This window comes from Thunnus maccoyii, chromosome 20 (genome assembly GCF_910596095.1).
Source record: "Thunnus maccoyii chromosome 20, fThuMac1.1, whole genome shotgun sequence".
NCBI classification, from domain to species: Eukaryota; Metazoa; Chordata; class Actinopteri; order Scombriformes; family Scombridae; genus Thunnus; species Thunnus maccoyii.
Window position 1 is genome coordinate 15,027,357 of NC_056552.1, and position 23,635 is coordinate 15,050,991.

Consider the following 23,635-nt stretch of genomic DNA (forward strand, 5'->3'; position numbering starts at 1 on the left):
CAATTTTTCCAAAAAATCAAAAAAAGCAAAAAGTCCCTCCTGCGGCCCAAAAAGCACTTTCACCATAGACCACCATTGTAAAAGCGACGTCTGTAAAACTGTTGACAGGACCCCTCAAACTGCAAATCATGTCAATTATGAAAAAAAGTTATTTAAGAATCTGTGACGTCATTACAATGTAAAGTCTATGGGCCGAGCGGGATCTTGTGGGCGAGGCCAGTGGGGGAAACACTACTGCGCATATTTAGTGGGCCGCACAATGCGGAAGCAAACCCGGATGCTAGAAACTTTTTTGGCGCATGCGTCAGCCGATCAGTTCTTACTGGACTGAATGGGCGCCATTTTCGGTCCGGTATCTGGCTCTTATAATACATCTATTGTTAAAACTTATAACTGTAAAATGAAAAAATAAAATCTGCAGAACATCTGCTCATGCTGGAGATTATATTTATGTTACTGTAACCTGACTTCCAGTGATTGATGTTGGCAATAACAATCTATTTAATTGAGAAATAAGTCGTGAGCCAAGCAGTATTAATTGGGGAAAACCATTTATTTTAGAAGGACTTATGTAACAATTATAAACCAAACCATAAACAAAAGCAGGAAAATATACATATGTGGTTGCATTGTGTGCAAGAAAACAAAAGGCCTTTTACTTCCACAGCTTCTTGATTGACATGTTCTTCTCGCTGTCTTTCTGCATCACCTGGTGAAGAAAACGGGGAACAAGTCTTAATGGGCAGGTAATGGTAGAAACAGTCATTATGCGAGTATAAGAATGAAACTTATCACAAATATGAGAGTCTTGGGATTAGCTTAATGGTTAAATATTGTTCAGACAATACAAATAGGTTGACAAAGGACAGTGATTTGAAAAGAGAAAAAAAAACATTCAGACCCAGAATACACTGGACTTAGTTATTAAATACCTTTGCCACAGCCATCTCAAAGTCCTCCTGGGTGACATGAACTCTCCTTTCTCTCAGAGCGTACATCCCGGCCTCTGTGCAGACACCCTAAACATACACACATACACACACACACAAGGAAATTAAATAAAAAGGTCAGCAGTGTACAATCTCATTCACCACCAAGGGGTTATCATTCAGTGGGGCGATTCTCACCTTAACCTCAGCACCAGAGGCTCCAGGCATCAGCTCTGCGATCTTCCTCAGGTTAATGCCACGTGTCAGGTTCATCTTTCTGGAGTGGATCTTCAGGATGTCAAGACGGGCCTGGTGAAACACAATTAAGACGTATGTGTTTAAAGTGATCACTTTCATGGAGATGTGTATAAATTTTCAACTAGCATGCGCGACGTAGCAAGTGCCTACCTCCTCATTTGGAGGGGGAAACTCAATCTTCCTGTCGATCCTGCCTGGCCTGAGGAGAGCTGAATCCAGGATGTCAATACGGTTGGTGGCCATAATAACCTTGCAGGGACAGAAAGCCAATTAATCAAATTATTATAAAGAACAGATCATATTCTAATAGATTACAGAGCACTTAGATAATTAAGGGTGTACAAATAAACCCTGCTGGTGACACTATAAAACCAGACTAAAGTTACACAATGATTTGTAAGTAACCACACAGAACACTGAAAAGCACACCATGTTCCGAGTTTCCTTGATAATAAAGGTATGAAAAGTCCCTGTGATCAAAAAACAACAAGCAATCCTTTCACTGTCGCTTTGTTCGATACCTTGATGTTCTTGGTTGCCTCAAATCCGTCCAGCTGATTAAGCAGCTCCAACATTGTCCTCTGCACCTCGCTGTCACCACCTGAGCCCCCCTCCAGGCGAGACGAGCCGATGGAGTCGATTTCATCCATGAAGATGATGGAGGGAGCGTGCTCTCTAGCCATGACGAACAGCTCGCGCACCATACGGGCACCTAGGGGGGGGCAAGAGAGGGAGGAATGGGATATTTGAATAAAAATGAATCAGAAATGGGAATGGACTTGATTGCAACTCCGAGAGACAGAGGAGCTCACCCTCTCCGATGAACTTCTGGACCAGCTCGGAGCCGGACACCCTGATGAAGGTACAGTCGGTGTGGTGGGCCACAGCTCTGGCCAGCAGGGTCTTCCCTGTGCCTGGGGGACCATACAGCAGCACACCCTACAAACACACAAAGCACATCAATCATCACAATCTGACAAATGGAAATAACATCAAGGTGTGAAGTAAGAACTTTGGATCTCCAAAATGTCAACTTTTCAAAAACTAAATATACAGCCTAGTTTTAGCTTCATGCAATTTATCCTACGAGTTCAGAAAGGGTTTTATGGGCCTAATTTGTTGGAAAATATTACCAGCTTATCTCAAAATGCAAATAAACAAAATTCATCTGAATTAAACATACAGATATATCCCAGCCCAAATGTCTCCTATCAGCTCAAGGCTCACACGTCTGTATTTGAACCTATTCTGTGACCTCCTTATATTACAACTGTATTATTACACCATCGAAAGAAAACAGATTTTGTCCACTATTGACTCTCCTGTCAATCACCCACCTTGGGCTGTGCAATGCCTAAAGCCTCAAACAGCTCCGGGTGCTTGACAGGCAGCTCAATCACTTCCTTGATCTCCTTGATCTGCTTATCCAGGCCACCGATCATTTCATAGGTGGAGTCCGGCACCTTCTCCACCATCATGAGGGATACCAGAGGGTCCACCTTGTTGGGCAGGATCTTGTGCAGGGTGTAGCTGTCGTTGCGCAGAGCCACACGGCAATTTGGGGTCACCTGCGCAGGAGTGATGCATTAAAACGATGAAATAAATCTGTTCCAAAACTTTAAAGAATCATTTCCCTTCATAGCATCCATCCTGATGTTTAGGAATGTATTTTTGTTGTTTATTCAGTCTTGTGTTGTTGTTGTGAAACTGAAAGGTGTTTGTTAGTCATGTTTGCACTATAATTGTTCAGTTCTCTTCCCTACATAATGGTAACATATCAATGGGAAAACAATTAAAGCACCCTGATTTGCAACCATGTTTGAGTTTACAAAAACTGCAATACTAACATCATTGATGTCAATGTTCTTGTCCACATCCACAACAAATTTTCCTTCTGGATGCACCTGAAAATCAGAAGGAGAGATGTTTTTAAAACTATAAAATCAGTGATCAAAATATAGTGTGTTGTAAAAACTAGTACACAGCATACCTTGACCAGCACTTTCTTTTTGTCCATGACTCTAACCACTTCACCTACGTAGGATCCCTGCTCCTGTAGTAACTGCAGCTCCTCACGAAGGAGACGCACTGAGAGAAAAACAAGACGTTTAGTATTTCCTTCAATGGGGACAATTTCTGGAAAGCTTCATTTGATGTAATGATGTTACAGTAATGAAGTTGAGTATACCTTTAGCATTGAGCTCATTCCTTTGTGCCTGCAGACGTCTGAGATTCTGGCTCTTTTCATTCACCGTCAGCTATTAAGGAAACAGTAGTTTAGGTTTGACAGGAATCAAGAAGTGGTCAGATCACCAGATCAAAGTTTGCGTGTTATTGTTTTCTTACCTGTAACTCTTCTATCTTTGACAAGTAGTACTGTCGGAGACCAGAGCCGCCTTTACTCTCCCCCATCTCCATCTGTCAAAGGAAGCATTATCAAGCTTTAAGGACAGTCATCAGGAGCATTTAATGACTTAATTCTTCCAAGTGAGAGCTCTAATATAAGTACAGAGTATGGCTGCAACTAATAATTATTCTCATTATAACAACTTATTATTATATCAAACTCTTGTTTATTTTTCTTGATTAGTTGCTTATGGTCTAAAAATCCCAGAAAATAAAATGGCCACTGTAAGGCCTCATAGATCAAAGTGATGTCTTCAAATTTCATGTTTTTTTCAAACAACAGTCCAAAACCGAAAGACATTCAGCTTACAAATGACATAATACAAAAAGATCAAAACAATTAATCAATGAGCTGAATTGTTAACTATTAATTCCCAAAATTTGGGTGAGCATTCCTATGGAAGCCTTCTATTAATGTTAAATCACCCATCATTAGACCCTGCAGTGGGTATCAGGCTGTGATTCATAAATCTGTCAGGTGAAATCATTCTCTGTCCTGATCTAACTTTAAACTGCTTTTGCACCCCCCCCTCTCATCCAAGCAAAGAGCAGATATGACTCTCTTAGATCCTGTGTCGTGTCGAAGTCTGTTTCCCTGTCGATATGAGTTTCCCCTTAACTTAACCTGCACCCAACCTTATCCCTAACCCAAGGATGTGCCGGTATCAAATTTTCATGCTATGATTATGTAGGTAAGAATATCATGGTAAACAGTATTATCATGATAGCCGCGTTTCCTGAAATCCTACTATTAGTGCTAAACTATAGTTAAATGACTCCACTCCATGATCGCCTTAATTTTATTCACTGAGCAGTGGTCTGTACAGTATATTGCAATTTTGTTAGACTTTAAGAAATAACATCAAAAATACCCAAATACTGTTCAAAGTTTAAGACAGTTGACTGAAAATCACTTTCAATTCTACTAAGTGTCTGTGTGTTAGATTCTAAACACACACATTCATGTTTTGGAAATTCATAAATGTTGCCTCATGAAATTTGTCTATTGATTTCTGGAGTGCAAGAACTTTGTAGTAAATTTTATCTGCTTCGTGTTAACAGTTAAATTAAGAAATTTGTAAACGTGCACAGAACATAATAACAGTTATGGTTTCCTCTGAAAACGACGATAATGACGGTAATAAAAATGCTTGGCGGTACTGATACCGTCGGCGTGTTTCACCGTGGTATATAGTAGAAACGGTATACCTGCACATTTCTACCCTAACCTCAACCAGTAGTCTTCTGAGGTGCTTGAGACCAGACAGGTGTCAGTTCCAACAGGAGGGTAGCACCACCTCCTTTGTTGGGGTTAAGCCTTAGGTTAACTACGAGATAACTGGTTGGGGTTAAGGTAAGCTTGGTGTAGGTTAAGCACTTCAGAAGACGACTGGTTGGGGTTAGGGATAAGGCTGAGTGCAGGTTAAGGTAAGGGGAAACACATCGACACATCTGCTCAGGATAACCTAAACTGGCAAGCCCCACTGGTTTGACAGGCAGTTATATATATGAATACCACTGCCTGCTTAAATAGCTTTACTAATAGCATCAGAAAATGCTAATTATTATCATACTAATCTAAGTTTCTTCAAGCTAATGCTGAATTAAGAAAAATAGCGTTATATTTAATATCCGAAATATACCATTATCCAGTAGCAGTTTGCCTATCAGTAACCGATACAACTATAGAGTAATACAACTACAACTTAACATTACCTGTCTATCTCTCAGTGTTAAACTACGTTATCTTCGTAACATTAACCAGACATAACGCCAGATGTGGATGGTAATCCTTAAACTATTACTTATTTTAAGTTGTATTTAGCAAACCTTTCCTGATTTTAAGACTGCTTCCAATCATTCAAAGTTGCTAACTCGGGCTAGCTATCCGTAGCTAGGTTTTAGCTACAATGAGACAGCAAACCGGCAGCATCCACACAATCATTGTTATGAATGAAGTGACACTATAATATTGGCTGCACAGTCACACGGCCATTTCATCTCACAACTGGTTTACATAAAATATTCGCCTCAAAAGCATACATGCGACGTTTCATTGGTATTATAACAATAAAGGCGACAAAACGGCAGAAAAAAACCACCTACATGATCAATCCCGTCCACCTCCATCTTGGAATTTCTGCATCCGCTTCAGAATGCGCGTATTTCCGGCAGACTTCTTCTTCTTCGGGGCTTTTTTTTTAAATGAAATGAATGCTCATGTCAGCACCTACAGTCCTTCTTGTGAATTACACATTATTTTTGCCGTGGCTATTTTTCAACTCTCCTACTGTAACTGCAACTAACTGAACATTAAAACTTTAACACAAAAAATGTATCAGTGAATTTAATTCAGTGTCAATCTTTGGACAGAAGTTTGCTTTGATCAAGTGTCATCTCACAACCTGAGCCGGTCCGTGAAGAGTGTAGCTTACAGGAAATATTATTTGGCTTGGCCGCCGTTATTTGAGGAGTGGTAAACACGTCTTAACTGTTTGAGACAAGTAAGACCAGCCACCTGTCGAAACTTCTCAGAAGCACCTGAGCTCTTCAACCAGCCCAAACATGTACACTCATGGCATAACCTCAGTTTACTGTAGCTAGACAGCTGCTCTCTCTAAATAAGAAAAGCTTACAATAAAGCTGGGTAAATTTACAGTATAGGCTACTTTTGGTAATGTTTCCATCAGACAATAGAAACAGAATTTATATATATATATATATATATATATATATATATATATATATATCATTGCTTTGAAAAGACATATGTATCTATTGTTGTAATAGCATGTAGGTAATAAAGAAATACAGTATCACAAACATTTGTAAGTATGTTTATTGTGAAAAATACTCCAAATGTATAAAAGATAAAGGCCTTTGATTGATGATACACAACATGCAAATATTTTACAAAGTGGCTGTACAAAAAAAGACAGCAACATTTCTCAAATTCTAAGTGCCTTCTTCACATAACAGATTTGGCACAGCGATATCTGTTAACATGGAATGTCTAGAGAAATTCTGGAAATCTCATAACAAAATAGCATTTCAGCAAAAAGTTAACTAATGAACTGATAAACTGTATACAACAATTTGGTACAATGTTTAGTTGACACACTACGTTTGCATTCCTATTTTATTAATACCAGTTAATCTTCTTGGGAGGTGTGGATCTACTGTGTTCTTCCAGGAAGAACTCTTCAACCCAAAGATCCCGCCACAGACCCCTTTCTTGGCATTAAAAACAATACAACACATCAAATAACAAATGAAAAAAACATGTAAACATTCAAGAAGTACAAAAAAAGCTGGTGAATTACAGCTGGACAGATTGGACTCATGTCCTTGTACAAAATAAAGAGCTCAATCCTTTCCCAAAGGAGAGCTTTCCAGGAAATCCTGGTTTAACACAGTAAAGACATGTTTCAATTCAACTGATATATCTACAATAAGAAAAACAACAGCACCTTAACTTGTAAAACTATTGTTGGCATAAAAACTCCTTATCAGTTCCACGTCGTAAAACAATTTAAGAATTACTTTGCTTTTCTGAGGATATAATCCAAATTTTCTAAATGTATGGTGTAAAAATGTTTTCAGTATGGATATATATTTTGGACTACTTAATTCTATCATGCCTCCCAATTCTTGCTTATTGACATTACCAGACATCAGGTATTCTTCCTATCTTAAAGGTATGGCTTTCAAATGTGGAGGTAAACAGACACCCTTTCAAATTAGCATACAAAATGATGGTGAAAGACACCTAGACAGCACCAATGCTTAAAACCTTTTAAGCATATTGTACCATAAACAAAATATATTGCAAAACAAGGCAGCGATTATTTGAACAGGCTCAAAATAAAAGACAATGCAAGGCAAACATATTATTAAGACCATGTAAATCATCACTTTGGTCCCATGTACTCTGTTGACTTTAGAATTATTATCTATGGGACAACAAAGATATGTATCTCACTTAGAAGCTGGTATCTCATACCATATCCATGAGGATGGTTTTGTAAACATTTGAGCTGCAACATTAGCTTGATTGCTTCAAGCTATTTCCAATTTTGATTGAGCAGACATTAACATGTGAAGAGTAAACCTCTGGGAAAATGTTTTTAGGTGAGTCGGATGCCCAACACCTGCTCCAACTCTTGTCTTCTCTGCTGCACCTGAAACAAAGACAGGATAGTAACAGTTAGTTAACAGTAGTAACACCTCATAAAAAGCATGCACTATTAAACATGTACTAAAAACTGTTTAGGAGTGCATTATGCTCTGTATTTACTTACTTTGGAGTAAACATATCTGCCCACTGCCTCTGGCACCCAGGGCGCCTGGTAGAACTCAGTCCTCCTCTCCTCCTCTGGGTTCCCTGTCACATCTGTCATCAACTGGTGAAAAAGAATTGTAACATTGGAAACATGAGAAACCACAACTTCATGAATATAAAAAAGTTAACTCAAAAAGGCCATATAAAAACATCAAATAATGCTTTTTCTTATATTCTTATAGTTTCTTATATGTTGTCAAGTTACCTTGGTAGCACTGAGGTTTTGACAATTTATTAATTCACTTAGCAGGCAGGACTCTGCCTAATCTGATCTAATCTAATCTAATTTTAGCAAACCAGGCTGTAAAATAAACTCTTCCGTCTAATTATTGAAGCTGCAATTTAATATGTCCATTCACTCAGTTTGTGTTAGCTCAGACTCTCCAGGAGCCCAGGTGCATCATAGGTGAAGGGAATATGGCCATATATTACTAGCCACAATGTGTAAAATATAGTTGTATTTGAGAGTGTGTAGTTACTAAACATGGTTACAGCTATATCAAAATCATATATTTTTTTTTTAAATTAAACTTTTCAAATTTGGGAAACCAGAAAACGAACAAATACATGAGCAAAAATAAAGGTATATGTTAGGAATTTGATGATGATACAGCAGAAATTTTGGCTTAAAGTGGAGGAGAAGACTGATATGATACCTGTGATCCAACTGTCACTCTTTTTGTAATATTTGAACAAATCATTCTCAACGACAACATCTTCATAATAATACAATGTGTAAAAGAAAGAGCAGATTATGGTATACTATAAGGACTTATTATAGGATGCCATTAACAGGCACACAGTTAGTAGAGGGAGCTCATGTTTACCTTCAGATCCCTGCTCTGGGACTTCAGCCAGTCCTGGATGAAGTCCTGTGGATTATTGCTGAAGCTCAGCATGAAGTCTCTCTCTGTCTTCAGCTGATTAATGTACTCAATAGTCTCATGTATCTGTAGTGAATAATAACAGTATATTATTAGATTTTTATTAACTTTTTTTCTTTTGCAACCATTCTCCTAAAACCCAGTGAGTTGCAGGCATCAGTGACTGACTGGCAGGTCTCACCTTCATCTCCAGTGCAGCAATTTCCTGCTGGTTGGTTGTGGAGGACAAGAAACTGTTCATCTGGCCCTTCAGTGGGTCGTCCACCTCCACATCAATGTCATAGCATGCGGTCTTCTTCTGATCTGTGGGGTCCACGCTGCTCAAAGAGGACACAAAGACAACAAGACAGAGGTTGGATTGTACTAAAAGAGGAAGAGATGATGTTGACTGCAAACTTGTAACAGCAAACCAGGGATGAGTATCGATTAATTAAATCATACAGCTAAGATTTTTCCTGGAAATAAACTGACTAACAGCTCCTATAAACGCATACTTGAAAATCAAAGCTCAAGGACAAAAACTTGAATCTTTTTTAAGATCCTTGACAATACTGACCAGCATGCAGGCACAACACACACACACATAACACATGCACAAACACAAAAAGAGGCATAATGATCCATACACCCCTTACCTAATCATGTGATTGATAATGATGGGGTCAGGGTGCTGAAGCAGCCCAGCCAGTTTCATGGGAATCTCAGAGAACCTCATACGAGAACAGCCAAAGATCTGTTCAACATATGGTTAGAAAGCAGAACATGTTTGATATGCCACGGGCAAACTGTTGCATAACTTTGTCTCACAACTAGCAAAAAAAACATTAAAAACCACAATATGTTGTATATATATCAGCTATACATTTCAAGTCAGTAAATGGACACAGACTTCAGCAGGTATCATACCTGTCTGAAATAGCGGTTGCAGTTGATGTACTCCTTCTCGTGACTATCTTGAAGCTTGTTGTTCTTGATATACAGCCAAAGGGCTTGCATGATGCTGGCCCGTGTCTGTGTGTGCACACCCAGCAGACGAGCCAGACGTGGATCCAGTTTGTACTGAGGTGGCTGTGACGGTGGAAAAATGTTTTTAGAAAGTCAGACCACACAGGCATACAACTTTTTTCAACACGATAACTGAGCAAAGGGTGTGTGCGTGCACATATACCTGATGGTCGAGCATGAGCAGCAGGGTGCATTTGACATTCACGTCGCCAGGCCTTTTGACCTGGAAACCATCTGTCTCCTGAGTGGTGGGCATTCTATGCCACTGATAAAAAAAAAAATAAGTAAAAAGATCAGATCAGATTTTTTCCATTTGGTCCAGTTAGAACTAAAACTCTCTAAACTGCAATATGCTGATGAAATAAAGAGTAATAGTTTTAACCCCCCACATCCCACCCTATATTACTTCCTTACTTGTGACAGATGTGGATTTTTTTAAGTTACCAGATAGAGATAGTGGATCAACTAGTATATATCTTGGTACACAAGCACATGATACTGGTTCAGTGCCAGTATTAAATTGTGCAATCACTAGAGATCTACACTGCTGTTTTTGTGTGTGAGATACTCAGTTATGTGAACTGGACTCTTGAGGTTAAATGAAAATATGAAGGAGCATAAAATTGGGCTAGTTTAACCTTATCTGTGAAACGAATTCAAACATAAGTCACACAAGTTTGCTGGAATAAACGTGGTCCAAGATCTCTCAGCAATCCCCCCTGCACTGTCAAACACGCTATGAAAGGATCGCTTCCAAAGCTTGAATGATTCCAGCTGAACTCCACTTTGTGACCAGAGCTGAAAAACGGACTGGGGCTGCTGGTGAACCAAAAGCATTCTCACAACATTTTAGTGCCCATGTGCCTAAGATATCCTGAGGTGGTTGCATCAAATGCCTTTAAAATGATGTCATACCTCTACTAAGTGGTTGTCAGGTCCATAGAGCTCCTTATCAAGCTCAATCACCAGGCTCTTGAAAAAAGATGAGAACTTCCTCTTCTGCTTGCCGGGCTGGGAATACAAATTGCATAAAAATAGTGTGAAAAGGAAGAACAACAAAATTGCCATCTATCTATGTCTTCTTAGTGTGCTGTGTCAGCCTGTGCAGCTGCATTGTTTAGCTCTGACCACATTGGGGGTGGCGAAGCACAAAACTGTAGACAACTAGAAAAAGCTGTTGCACCCCCCGCCCTCTCCCCAATCCTGTCAAAATGCGTTTGCACAACATGACCCCTTTCACTCCTTCCCTCACATCCCTTTCTTTTTTCTGTTCCTCCGTGCAAAACTCCTACGCATGCCTGAACCAATACGGCAATGGAGAAAAACTTAACAGTGAAAAAAAAAGAAAAAAGAAAAAAAAAACCCTCCTTCATGTGGCCCCAGATGACACAATGAGTTGATGGAGGGAGGGGAGGCATGTCAGCTCATGGTATGTAACGGCCAATGGTTTCAATTCCCTGTTTCAAAAGAGAGCATGAGCTTGTGTGTGAGTGTGTTGGGAGCTGTGGGGTGGAGTGGGGGAGAGCTGTAAACACACATCTGGTTGCGTGGTCAGAGCCAAGGACACAAGCCAACCAGAGCTGAGTGGCTGTGAAGCAACACAATAACAGAGCCTGAAATACTTTGGAGTCAGACCACACTGGAGGTGATAGTGGAACAAAGCAAGAAAATTCAAATGTAATGACTGTGCTGTTGGCTTACTTCCTCCAGGAGTTTGCCCTCCACTCTCAGTTCCCAGGAGGACACCTTCTCCGCCTCCTCGCCGTCAGGCTTGCTTGGGGTGTACGTGTTAGAAATGTAGATCCTGAGCTTGCGCTTTTGCTGTGTGATAGAGAAGAACAAGCAGACATATCAAGAATCCCAGTGAAGACTGTTTTTCAAACAAGAATGAACCATGAAAAATTAGAATCACATTTATTCAGCCAGTAGACTTTCCAAACTGCACTTGGTGATTGCTGGTGACAGCTCTTCAACAAAACACTGAAATCATGAATTAGTCATCCAAATTTTATTAGGCAACATTTCACAAAGCCTGAAAGTTGTCTCATAATATTATTTTATCTTCAAAACTGAAGATGCACTATCATGAAGACATACCATAATGGGCTTCTTGATGGCCTCCTGTATCTCCATGCGCTTACGGGCGATGGTTTGATCCAGTTTCCTCTCAAAAGCCAAGAGGTCCATGTAGGCCTGGGACTCTGGGACAAGGTCTCGGATCTAAAGAGCCAAAAGCAGGACGGTGGGTTTGACGGAATTACAGCCAACTATAATCAAATTGAATCCTTTTAAAATATGATTCAGGGGGTTAAAACCTTCTTACCCTCTGTGGGAGAACCTTGTCAGCCATCTTGCGTCTTTTTGCCCTAAAATTCACAGAAAAGATCATGTATTAGATGATTTCCAAAGCACTATATGTTCATTAAGGGGGCAAAACACTAACTGGCCACATTAACCATACACTTTCTTCACAATATAGAGTATCAAATCACTAAAAAATTTTAGTCAAACAAGAACATACTATGTTGCCAATGACTCATCATTAATTACCATTAGCCCTTTTAAAAGTACAACCTTCAATAACCAATTCAAAAGGAACTGACAACTCACCGACACATAGAAGATTAAGAGAAAGACATCATTCACTTCATTTGATTATCAATTATTTGTGCAAACCTCACAGTGTGATAACAAAATCTTATCCGCTACTATCTCTTCATTAACTCCCCGAAACGAGCACCTCAGGCTGCCACTTATCACTGCTGCCGACTTTCATAAAGGCCGATTTGTTTCGTTAATTAGATTATACAGTTCTCCCTCATCATGACTAAATTTAATTCCCAAGCACTTTAAAAAGAATTTAGGATGTTGCTTCTAGCACTGTGGCTCACTAATCCTTCTGTACAGAGCATTTTGTAAACGTTAAGAGGACAAGAGATTCATTGTGGATGAAACCGTAAAATCTGCCTCACATCATGGCTCACCACATTTATGAGAGTGGCGTCACTGAGCAGCTTGAAGTCAAAAATACCCGCTAGTGTCTGCTGCTTTGAAAGCAAAGGCCAGTCATGAGATACTCCTATCCTCGTGTCTTTATGATCTGAGCTTTTAACAGTGCAGCAACTTGACAAACAGACAGGGGAGGGAAAACACTTTTGAAATGCAAAGTGGTGTTTTTCTGTTAATGAGCCACAACAAGCAATAATTAACCACTGAATTTTCATGACTACATGACGATATTATTAGTGTGGTGTTATATATAAAAAATTGGATTTCACAATTCAAAAGACAAGATACATTTTTAGGTTTAACTTTTCTTACTGGACATTATATTTATGTTTGTTTAACATCTTTACACTACATAAACTAAAAAAATAAATGTAATTTAATTTTCCTGCTGTAGTTTTTGTCCTGTCTGAGGGAAATATTATTAGTAAGGTCCTCAGACTAATCCTGCTTGCTATAATCTTGCGTTGTGAATAAAAAAGTGTTTTGGAAGTTCATGATCTTCGTAAAAGCCACCAAAAATTAAACAATATTTTGGGAAAATATTCTACTGCATTACTGTTAATGTATTGTTACTGTTAGAATTCACTTAGCAGATACTTTTATTGTAGATGTAGAGCTGAAATGGTTAAACAATTAATCAACTGTCAGGAAATTAATCAGCAACAATTTAAACGCTTAATTCTTTACGTCGTTTTTTTAAGCAAGCAATTTCTAGCTTTTCTAATTTTTTGCTGTTTTATATCATTGCAAATTGAATCTTTGGATTTGACAGGTTGGGTTGAACAAAACAAGCCATTTGAAGATGTCACCTCCGTCACTGGGAAATTGTCACAATTGTCTGAACAACCAGTTAATCAATAAAATAAATGAGGGATTAATCAATAATGAAAATGATCAGTTGAATCAGTAAACATATTCAGATGATGGTAAAGTAAGGAACAATATGTTAAAATATTATCTGGCACTGCCATTCTCTGATTTAGCCCCAGGCTGTGTTGGTCAGTCAACCTTGGTACCGGCTCTTCTTCCCCTCCCACAAACACTTTCACTTTTCCACAGTTTACCCTCGTCTTAGGCCTCCTCCCAGCGCCTCTTGTTGCTGCTGCTGCTGCTGCTGTTGATGATGAAGGAACCGCTTCCTGGAGGCGTCCATGGATGGAGGCCCCATGCCTGGCCGCATGGTCATGTTCCCAACACCATAAGAAGGACCGGGGAGCTGACCTCCCATTGACCCCATGGGGCCCCCTACTCTGTTGGGTGGCATCCCTGGGCGCTGGAGAAAAGGAGGGAAGCTGAAGCTATGATTTTGAATTATGACATCATTACAAACTAAATTACGATCATATTAGTGATAGCATATTTCTCTGTAAATGCACAATGAAATTCACAGTTCACTAATCACATTAGTAGCACAATCAATAGAAAAATGGAGGTTATCAAAAATAATTCTGTATGCAGATGATTTAGTTCTATTTTCTTCTTGCTGTGCAGGTCTACAACAGAAAACTGATGTTGACTTTGATATCAGGTTTAATGCCAAAAAGAATATGGAAGGATAGAGAGTATTTCATAGGTTTTACTGAGTCTTGTTTAATATTTTACTGCTGATTTAATGTATGACTGTATATTATCAACTTGCTAACATGCTTTAGTTTAAATTTTACATGATGTGCTCAATTGTTGTCAAGACCTTGCTTTTTGGGGCTTAACATGTGTTAATGTCACTTACAAAAAACGTTGAGTTTACAGTGTTTGCCTCTTTTTATCAGCATAAACACCAGCATGTCAGGCACAGAAAATAAATATAATACATTAATATAGCATATATGTGCCACCTGGATTAGGTAAACTGTGACAGAAGCTACTTCTCACATGTGGAAAAGTGTTAGTATTATTATTATTTATATTTCCACCAATAAATACTGCTGCTAACTTTGTTTTGTCTGTCCACTGACAAAAAATAGCAAATATCTGAACCCATGTGGCCCTAACCGACAAACATGCGAGCATATGATGCTGCAGATGGGGGTTAAACCAGGATAATATATGACAGATGGTGTTGATGATAACCTTACTTTTGTTTTCAAGCTAACTGACAGGAGGCTACAGGCGGCCACGTGATTTTCTTTCACACACATGCTTTGTTCTGTGTTAGTAATTTCGATGTGAACATCAAATTACTGAAAGTACACCAACACCAATTATTCAAAAGCTGCGAATTAACGTTACATTTATTAGTGGAGGCAATTACCCTTTTTTCAAATGCGGAAGTACGGTCCACACCTTCTTTGAAGTTTAGTTTTTCTTGCTTGGTTATCTCTGCCAGGTAACTGCCTTCAACTATATATTATATATGTATAAAACCAACTTTAGACCTTCATTTACATTACTCTTACAAGAAGAAACCAACTTAAATTTTAAACCCACAGCAGAATTAACTTGTGTTAACCTTTCGCTCAACACAAGCTTTCCCCATTTAGTAAAGACTGATAAAGCAGAAAACCAACCTGGGGGTACTGGGGTATGTTGGTCATGGTCCGGGAGTATCCCGCCGGAGTTTGCGGCATTCCTGGCATCCTCATGCCCGCAGAATGACCAACATTCATGGGGTTCACAGCTGGATTCATGGTAAGACCCGTGAAGCCGCCTCCTCTTGATGCCATCTTCCAGATCCACAAGTGGTTTAAAAGTGAACTCTAAGCTACCGAATGTCGGTTCAAATACAAGTCTAGCAAAATGTTAACTGGACGTCTCTGCGACAAGTCAGAAAGTGACTAAGTTATCCAACTACAGTTAGTTTAAATGAGCTCGGGTTCCAGGTTGACAGTAAGCACACTGTCAACAAAAAGCTAGCTAATGTTAGCTCGCTTTCCTACCGTTTCAAGTTCCGGGATTTGCCTCCACCTACAACTGCTTGTTTTCTGTTCTTTGTCATCTCCTTTAACGCCCCTTATGTCTTGATATCTGTCACTGGCTAATGAAGTTAGCTATTTCATTATGAGGCTATTGAAAAACATGTTAATGCATGACTTCCAACAAAGTGAGTGTCTAAAGCAATACCAAGTATTTTCGCAACTGCCCACACACACACAATGCCAGATGCTGCCTTCACTAATATCGGAAATTTTGACATTTACCATAACTTTCGCCTAAAAAGTAACGTTGATCCTCTTAGTGTGAACCATATACAGTTTATAGTGTGAACATAAACTGAAATTACATTTTTCAATTACGAATGTCATACAATACCTAAAGTTGAACTATCAAGATGCTGGGACTTTTTTTTTTAATTACCTGGGCACTGATGCCTTCCTCCACATTTTGCTTTGTTCCACATTATAACTGCCAACCCCAAAATATTTCCCCCCCCTCAGATTCCTGTAGTTGTTAACACAACTCCACTTAAATGCGTGGTTATCAACTGATCTCATAACATGGCTGGATTGACCTGTTAGGGGGCCTCAGGGCGAAGAGTGGTCCCAGTTGACACCTAATCTCCAACCGCCCTCTGTGCTTTGTGTATATACATAGACTGTGTTGCCTTGAAGTTCACACTAAGAATTACTACTGTATACAGCAGCTTCAATATTTGCCCAGAAACCCAAAGACCGTCCAGTACTCCTACGCTAAATTAATACTGGCATCAGTCAGGTTTCCTGTGCGTCAAATAGTTTGTGGTAATTGAAATTATTTAGGAATAAGTACCCTGTGAGCACAATGTAAACTAGAACTAAATTCAACATAGGGCCACAAGATAAGGTAATGATGCTAGAACTGATATATCACTCTGGTGGTGTAAATTGCAATTTTAAAAAATATCAAATGACATAAAACCAGTAGACATGTAGTGAACCCCTGATGGTCTGGGGGCCTTAAGACAATTGCCTGCTTTTCCAGTCTTGTTTCAGTACAGCCTTTGGCTTCAAAGACTGTAGGATCCACTTATCCATCCAACGTATCTGTGCTAAAACTGGCTTAGGTAGGCGGAGTACAAATTTGGCAACCAAAATCAGTATTGTGTCGAAATCTGTTTCCCCTTTGAATAGTATTTCCCGTAGTGCTTCCATCAGTCGTCATCACAGAGGTTACTGGCTAGGGTTAGGGCTAAAGATAGATTCAGGTTAAGGTGAGAGGAAACACAATTTGATTACATTGAACACAACACTGGCACTGATGCACAGTACATTTAAACAGATGAGGGCAAAGATACATCGTTTTTGTGAAAGATACCCCAATATTTATTGTGGTTACACCACTCATACCTACTCGACTAACGATTTTTGTTGTCAGATGTACGAACATATCTCACATTTTTTTAGATAATTCTCACCATATCGTTTAAACTGTTGTGGAGCATGTAGCCTGTGTTCAGCAACACCACCTTAAAGGCTTAATATTCAAGCCCCATCACCATGCCCTTTTACCTAGACTTACAACTGTAGCTCAGAGCTCAAAAATTGGAGTTTAGGAAGAGCACATGAAGGCAGCATAACTGTCTCCCTCAGGCAGTTTTCAGTTCTAGGAACTCAATGCAAAACACTTTGCTTTGAAGAAACAGGATCTGTGTTAACCGTATGTTTACTGTTTATCAGTTTCCAGAGAATAAGATCTACCTACTTATGCTGGAAAAAAACCTTTACACAGCAACGTTTCTTGTATCTGTCTCATCCAATAGATGTATTATTGCCCTCATTTGATCAACAGCATCCCCTGTTGGTTAAATGGTCATGATTCGTAAGCACTGGATCAAGGTTACTGAGGTTTTTGTTGCTTTTTTTCCATCCATCAAAAATCCACATTCAGTGCCTGCTCGGAGTTCAAGTTAACACCAGGCTAAAGGAGAGGTAACAAATCAAATTATGCTAGACAGATGAAACAAACTGAGTCATGATAGCAGCAATTCAACTATTTGAATATTTACACTATCACATAACACCAAGGATATATGTAACCCTTTACAATGTAAACACATGATACAAAGACATTTTTTGAGAGCTAGAAAACAAGCTGATCTCTCCACCAAAAAAATGAAACAAAAAGAAACCTGCTTTCTGCAGCAAATACCTGCTTGTACAATTAAGGGTTCACTCACTGAACATTTTCAAAACAAGTTTCCACAGGTGAATGATAACCGTGAGTTGCTTCTCTCTCACACACACACACATACACACATAAACTGTATTGTAATTCAGCTGCAGAACTATGAGCCGGACAGTGAATGTGAAAACAAAAAGACAAACCATTATTAATGATTGTCCGAAAGATAATGTGACATTATTTTTTTTTTTTAAAAATGAGATTTTTTTTTTTTAAAAGGTGAGGAAATATAAGTACACCTAATGCCTAATCATTTCTGTATTTTAAGAAACAACATACTGTATGTGCACACAATCACTGTCACACAGCTGCCTCTGCTTGGCCACTGAATGAATTACACCAGAATCTATCTCTGTGCAGTGAAATCGTAAATGGTGATATTCATTATTATGGACTCCAGCAAATACTTCAAAAACAAAGAAAAATGAGTGTTGGTACGATGATTTTGTGAAGGAAAAATAAAAAATAAAAAAAATCTGTCAAGTATACAGTGGGAGGTCTGGACTGCTTCTGCAGAGCAGTTAACACCATAAATGTCACCTATAACATCAATGTCCATTGATTTCACAACAAAAAAAAAAAAAAAGGGTGAAGTGTTATTGGTCTTCCCGGGTGTGCGCGTTTGTGTGTAAGTATACACCATACGGTAAAAAGAATGTGTGTTTGTGGCTGAGTGTGTTATTGAGGGAATGCCTCATCTTTCATCAGCATGCGCGGGCTTTCCTGGTTGTCCATTCGACGTCTAGGACCCATCATGCCTATGGGAATAAACAGTAGGCAGTGTGTTATTCATACCAATAATGAGTGTTTCCTTCACTTCATCATTAGTTAGATCAATGTAAAAGCATAATGGAGACATAGCCAAGAGACAAATATTCAAAACAATATTGACAGGAATGATCTAAAGCATGAATTTGTATGTTAAAACACACAAGCCTAACAGTGTTCACTAAAAAGTAGAGTTCTTACAGTGACTGCTGTCCCATGTCCCTCTAACTGAAATGACTAAAATGATTTACCACCCTAAAAATCTGGCATGGAAGGAAGTAATTTTAGTCTGGAGAAACAAATTCAACAGTGACAAATTTAAAGATCCCCTCCTGACATGTTGTAGGACACATAAAAATCCTCTGCTTCGAATAATAAGTAGTCTGACGTGTTTTTTATCCACAAAAAACCCCCTTAAAATGACTCATTGGAAAATTCAGAATCTATGAATATGCAAATATTTTTCGTTTCGAAAGTTCAACTGCTGGACACAAGAGGTCTCCTACTTCACTGTAAAGTCGATTCTCACATGTGTCACACCGGTGTAAGTTGAGTACTTGCCCTTGATTAGCTTTAAATTTCAGTGTGTCTTATTCACAGCAATGAAACAACTCAATAACAAACTTATGCACATACTGTAAAAAAAAAAATGTACCCAAAAAAAAATAATATTATAATCTCCCTTTGATGCAATCCAATTTATGACCTCATAGGTATAAAAATGGGTAAACTTCCCACTGGGACTAGTTTGATTAACTTGAGTGTGCCGTTGTGAGTACACTGATTTGAAATATATTCAGATTTTATAAAAATGTCCTTGTGCCTTTCTCTGCAATTTGCTTCCAATGTGCAAAACATATCTGAATAACTCTTTTAACTTGTAAGAGTGATTTTGATGAGGCTCACAGCATCAGATCAAGTAGTAGGTTATTGTATTTGGATGATTATTAATAATATGGGTACTGTATCCTAAATAGTCTCTGAAATATTTTGCTCTATTGTCTTAATATTGTAGTCTTTTCTATACTTCCTTTGCCTGAAAGGTAAAACTGAGACAAGCAAGAAAATATCTGCAAAAGCTACAACTGTTTGACCCAGAATGTGTGTTTTTGCTGGGACACTTGAGTAATATTCCTACGAAAGCTATAATATATTTTAACAGGTGTGGTTTCCTTAAAATTTAAAAACAGCGATGACAGAAGTTAACAAACATCAAGCATTCATTTCAACTTACTGCTCTTATGCTTGAATGATTTGGATCTCCTGGGTGAGTTTGGATTCTGAGGTGGAAAAAGAAAATATATTTTGTTTGGATTCCAGTACAGGAACAAAAATAGGTCCATGCAAGTGAGGAATAATCAGTAATATTCTCCATTGTCTCATTTCCTGTTTTAATATTCCCATCATGTTTCAAATATGGGATTATTAAAACAGTACAATACTAACAACTAAATTATATTTTAAAAAAATATCATTAAAACCACTGAGAATAACATTAAACATACCTTATCAGATTTCCTTTTCTTGGCTGTAAAAAAAAAGTAATGACATTTTAAATTTAGAAAGCATTTGATTAATTTCATAAACTTCATTAAAAGGATTATATTAGCAATCAAAAACAGGCATCACCAAAAACAGGTCAAAAGCAGTACAGTACGTCACCTTTCTTTTCTGCCCCGTAAGACCAGTCATTATCATTCACGTCGTCATTATCCTCTTGGTCACTCTCTGACTTGTTGTTGGTGTTGTTACCAGTAACTATTCTGTAAAAGAGGGAAGAACACAGCAATGACTCAGCATTACTGTCTGCAAATAACAGTTTGAATATTATAAAATGTATATATTCTGAATCTGAGCTCTAATTACTTTTTTTTGCGTCTGCAGCGACATCTGAAATGATTTCATGCATTTTTTTTATTTATGTTTTATCTTTGTGACATGTGTTGAAGGGGAGAATACTGGAAAGTGTATTTACATCCCAACATCATGCATACAGTATATGCGCACTAGAAACTGAGGGGTTGGGTGGTGATCTGCTGTACTCTCGTACCTGCGATTGGCTATGCGGCTGCTGTTGCGTCCCATCCCCAGGCATTTCTCCAGATGTGGGGCAAAACGTGAGGCAGCAATGCTCCGGCTGCAGTTGGGACATACACACTCTTTGTTTTTCCACTGGTTGTACACCTGGCCAAACACATCCAATCCTGGCTGGTCCACAATTTCTGGAAATTTAACACAAGCGGTAACAACAGTATTCAATGAACATTTTCGCTTTACAATTTAGTGGCATGAGTGGTCATGGATCTCATAATAGACAAACCTAGTGTAATGAATTTATTGTATTGTAGCTAACCTCAATGCATAGGAAACAATTATACATTTTCTGGCCTTTGTGCTTTGTGCTCACCAAAGTCCCTCATACTTTCTTGGTCCGTGTCATCCAGGAAAAAATAGCCCTGCTTGACGGCCCGGTGGACCTCGAAGCAAAGACCCAGGCATGCATCCTCCACCAGGTCAGACAGGATGTCCTGAGCTAGGCCCTGACAGGGAGGGGCCGAGGAAACAGACATATGTTATAAGGATAGGTTCACAATTTTTCTAAGTGTGCCTTAAAACAATAGTGAGGTGCCCATATGAATATTGAAACATGTCATGCTCACTGTAACCATACTTCCTGTTTTTACTGACCATTAAGAAATCCCCTCCTTATGTGTTTACAGTGTTATTGGGGACACACTCCACAGTCCTCCTTCTGTGCAAAAATGTATTTAAAAGTTTATCTGAAGATAATGTGAGGCTTCAGCCGTCCAAATTAGTGAAAACAAATGGATATCTTTCAAAGTTGCTGTCTTTTTAGTCAGGAAAACACCGTCCGCAGAAACTTAAAGAAAGAATGTTATATTACAAAGACTTGTCTAACTCACAGTTGAAGCCTCATATTGGCTTCAGATTAACTTTTAAATACATTTTTGTGCAAGCAAGGACTGTGGATAGTGTCCTCCTTCACTTACATTGTAAGGTAATACGGAGGGGATCTTTTAATGGGCAGTATGAACAGGAGGAAGAATTACACTAAACAAAACCTCTGTCAACATTCATATGGGCACCTGACTGTTGTTTGAAGTCACACATGAAGAATTGTGAACCTATCCTTTAAGCCCAGAGACACACAAGAATGTCTAATTGTTTCATTCAGAAGGCTGATGTTATCACTGTCTGTTCTGCAGTGTGTCTGCAGATGAAATGTTGAGCCATTATTACACAGTGGCCTTGCTCTACTGTACCTCCAGCTTGCTGTTGTCCAGGCTGGACATTGAAACCTCCTCCATTTTCATTTGCCAGAACTACAAGATGAGCCGACGCTGCTGTGGTCATGCTGCAAGCATTGGCCCAAAACAGGACTGCAGCGGGAGAGAAAACACAGTTAGCAACACAGTGGCACTGATTCATGTTTAAACAATGAATGTAAATCAGTGTATTGACGCCTTGAATGCGATGCGGCTACTTACAACTGCACGTTGAGCACTGCCAGGGATTTACTTCCCACGTTTATAACCTGCGAATGGCACAAAACAGAATAAGGTTGGTGCTGAAGCACTGCAACATCTCAATAAACAGACACAGAAGGAGCCACAAACGTGACGTTGGCTTAATTTTCACCCTGCTGGCCCGAGCATTACTGTCTAATGAGAGTAGCTTAGCCAAAACCTTGCTGAACAAAACAAAGAGCGTGTCTATGAATAGGCTGGAGGAATTGAAAATGCCAAGAGGTTACAAGAGAGGCGGTGTTTCGGTTTAACGAGCGACCGTGTTAACTGATGACTTTTACTCGAATGTGTCCGTGGTTGTCGTGGTGACGGCAGCTGTTGAAAACACGAACAGAACATTTAGGTGTCCTCCTAAAAGCCTTGGATTATCTTACAGTATATATTCGTCTGGTCCTTTTCTATCTTACCTTGTATAAATTAAATGGTGTTGCCAACAAGAGGAATTCACATTTCTTCACTTATTTTTCTGAACTCAATCTTTTTAAATGGCTTGTTTGAGAGAAAAACGCTGGATGTCGTTAACCAGTTCAATGGACGGTAAACTGGTCAAATCCACAGTCTATGGTCAAACCGAGTGAGTACTGGCCAACAGTTTGTACACAATATCTAGACACAAACTGTACTTAAAGCGTGTACACAATGACAAAGCAGGTTAATTGGTTGAGTATGGGCCATTTGCCGATTGAGAATAACGGTACAAAGTCCCAAGATAGGCTGCAGCTGCACTGCCAATTTATAGGCTATGATTTGTTTCCCACATTGTAACGTTAGGTGAATGCTCCACTCAAGTTCAATTTAACTGAAACGTAAATGGGTAGCGTAGATAATAAGCACATACGTATGTAATAATTAAAGCTAAATTGATAAGGCTTTTAGGAGGACACCTATATATACTGTTCGTGTTTTCAACAGCTGCCGTCACTATGAGCAACCACGACACATTCGGCCGAAAGTCACCAGTTAACTCGGTCACTCCTTAAACCGAAACACCGGTATCCGTCTCACAAAACTACAGGGTCAACAGGGGCTACAGCTAGCAGCTAAACATATAAAATGTATCAGACCGAAAGGAGCGATTAAGAGACAATGTAACACATTTGTAGCTGGCTGAATGGTTTTGCTGTTGAAGACATACATTTGACTACAGCGAGGCTCGTCCCCGGACCCAGCACTGCTGCACTGCGGCTGTTCGCCTCTCAAGTCCCCGTACAAACCGCGAATGAGGAAAAACAACACTTGTGTCCCAACATAAAGCCTATCAATGAAGAATATCGCAATCACAGCCACGCAAATTTCCTAATTATGTTTATTTACCTATTTCGGCAGGCATCCATCTTTATATCAGAGATCAGACAGTAGCAATCGATCGATGCACGAGTTTCCACCAAG

General features: G+C 39.1%; 3 protein-coding genes across 6 annotated transcripts; all 3 read right to left on the bottom strand.

Moving 5' to 3' along the window:
* Positions 1 to 534: 534 nt before the first annotated feature.
* psmc5 (proteasome 26S subunit, ATPase 5) lies at positions 535 to 5,800 on the bottom strand. Its single transcript, XM_042397410.1, has 12 exons — positions 5,700 to 5,800; positions 3,534 to 3,605; positions 3,376 to 3,445; positions 3,178 to 3,275; positions 3,035 to 3,091; positions 2,525 to 2,755; positions 2,000 to 2,126; positions 1,709 to 1,899; positions 1,338 to 1,436; positions 1,128 to 1,238; positions 933 to 1,019; positions 535 to 709 (listed from the first exon to the last, which is right to left on the bottom strand). The coding sequence occupies exons 1-12, from the start codon at positions 5,721 to 5,723 to the stop codon at positions 656 to 658; spliced, it is 1,221 nt and encodes a 406-aa protein (XP_042253344.1). The 5' UTR covers positions 5,724 to 5,800; the 3' UTR covers positions 535 to 655.
* Positions 5,801 to 6,414: 614 nt separating this feature from the next.
* On the bottom strand, positions 6,415 to 15,942 carry smarcd2 (SWI/SNF related, matrix associated, actin dependent regulator of chromatin, subfamily d, member 2). The gene is made up of 14 exons (XM_042396504.1): positions 15,710 to 15,942; positions 15,341 to 15,496; positions 13,898 to 14,106; positions 12,148 to 12,190; positions 11,922 to 12,044; positions 11,526 to 11,645; positions 10,740 to 10,835; positions 9,988 to 10,089; positions 9,726 to 9,887; positions 9,455 to 9,552; positions 9,001 to 9,136; positions 8,763 to 8,885; positions 7,895 to 7,996; positions 6,415 to 7,774 (listed from the first exon to the last, which is right to left on the bottom strand). Exons 2-14 carry the CDS (start codon positions 15,494 to 15,496, stop codon positions 7,721 to 7,723), a joined length of 1,524 nt encoding a protein of 507 aa, XP_042252438.1. The 5' UTR covers positions 15,710 to 15,942; the 3' UTR covers positions 6,415 to 7,720.
* Positions 15,943 to 17,733: 1,791 nt separating this feature from the next.
* On the bottom strand, positions 17,734 to 23,535 carry atxn7l3b (ataxin 7 like 3b). Of its 4 annotated transcripts, none has more exons than XM_042396505.1 (9): positions 23,382 to 23,535; positions 22,208 to 22,254; positions 21,983 to 22,099; positions 21,106 to 21,238; positions 20,749 to 20,920; positions 20,361 to 20,461; positions 20,204 to 20,226; positions 19,933 to 19,978; positions 17,734 to 18,688 (listed from the first exon to the last, which is right to left on the bottom strand). In XM_042396505.1, the coding sequence occupies exons 3-9, from the start codon at positions 22,031 to 22,033 to the stop codon at positions 18,609 to 18,611; spliced, it is 606 nt and encodes a 201-aa protein (XP_042252439.1). In that variant the 5' UTR covers positions 22,034 to 22,099; positions 22,208 to 22,254; positions 23,382 to 23,535; the 3' UTR covers positions 17,734 to 18,608. The 4 variants fall into 4 exon arrangements, with proteins under 4 accessions (XP_042252439.1, XP_042252441.1, XP_042252443.1 ...); XM_042396507.1 differs by lacking the exon at positions 23,382 to 23,535 and adding an exon at positions 22,528 to 22,546; XM_042396509.1 differs by lacking the exon at positions 23,382 to 23,535 and adding an exon at positions 22,474 to 22,492.
* Positions 23,536 to 23,635: the final 100 nt, after the last annotated feature.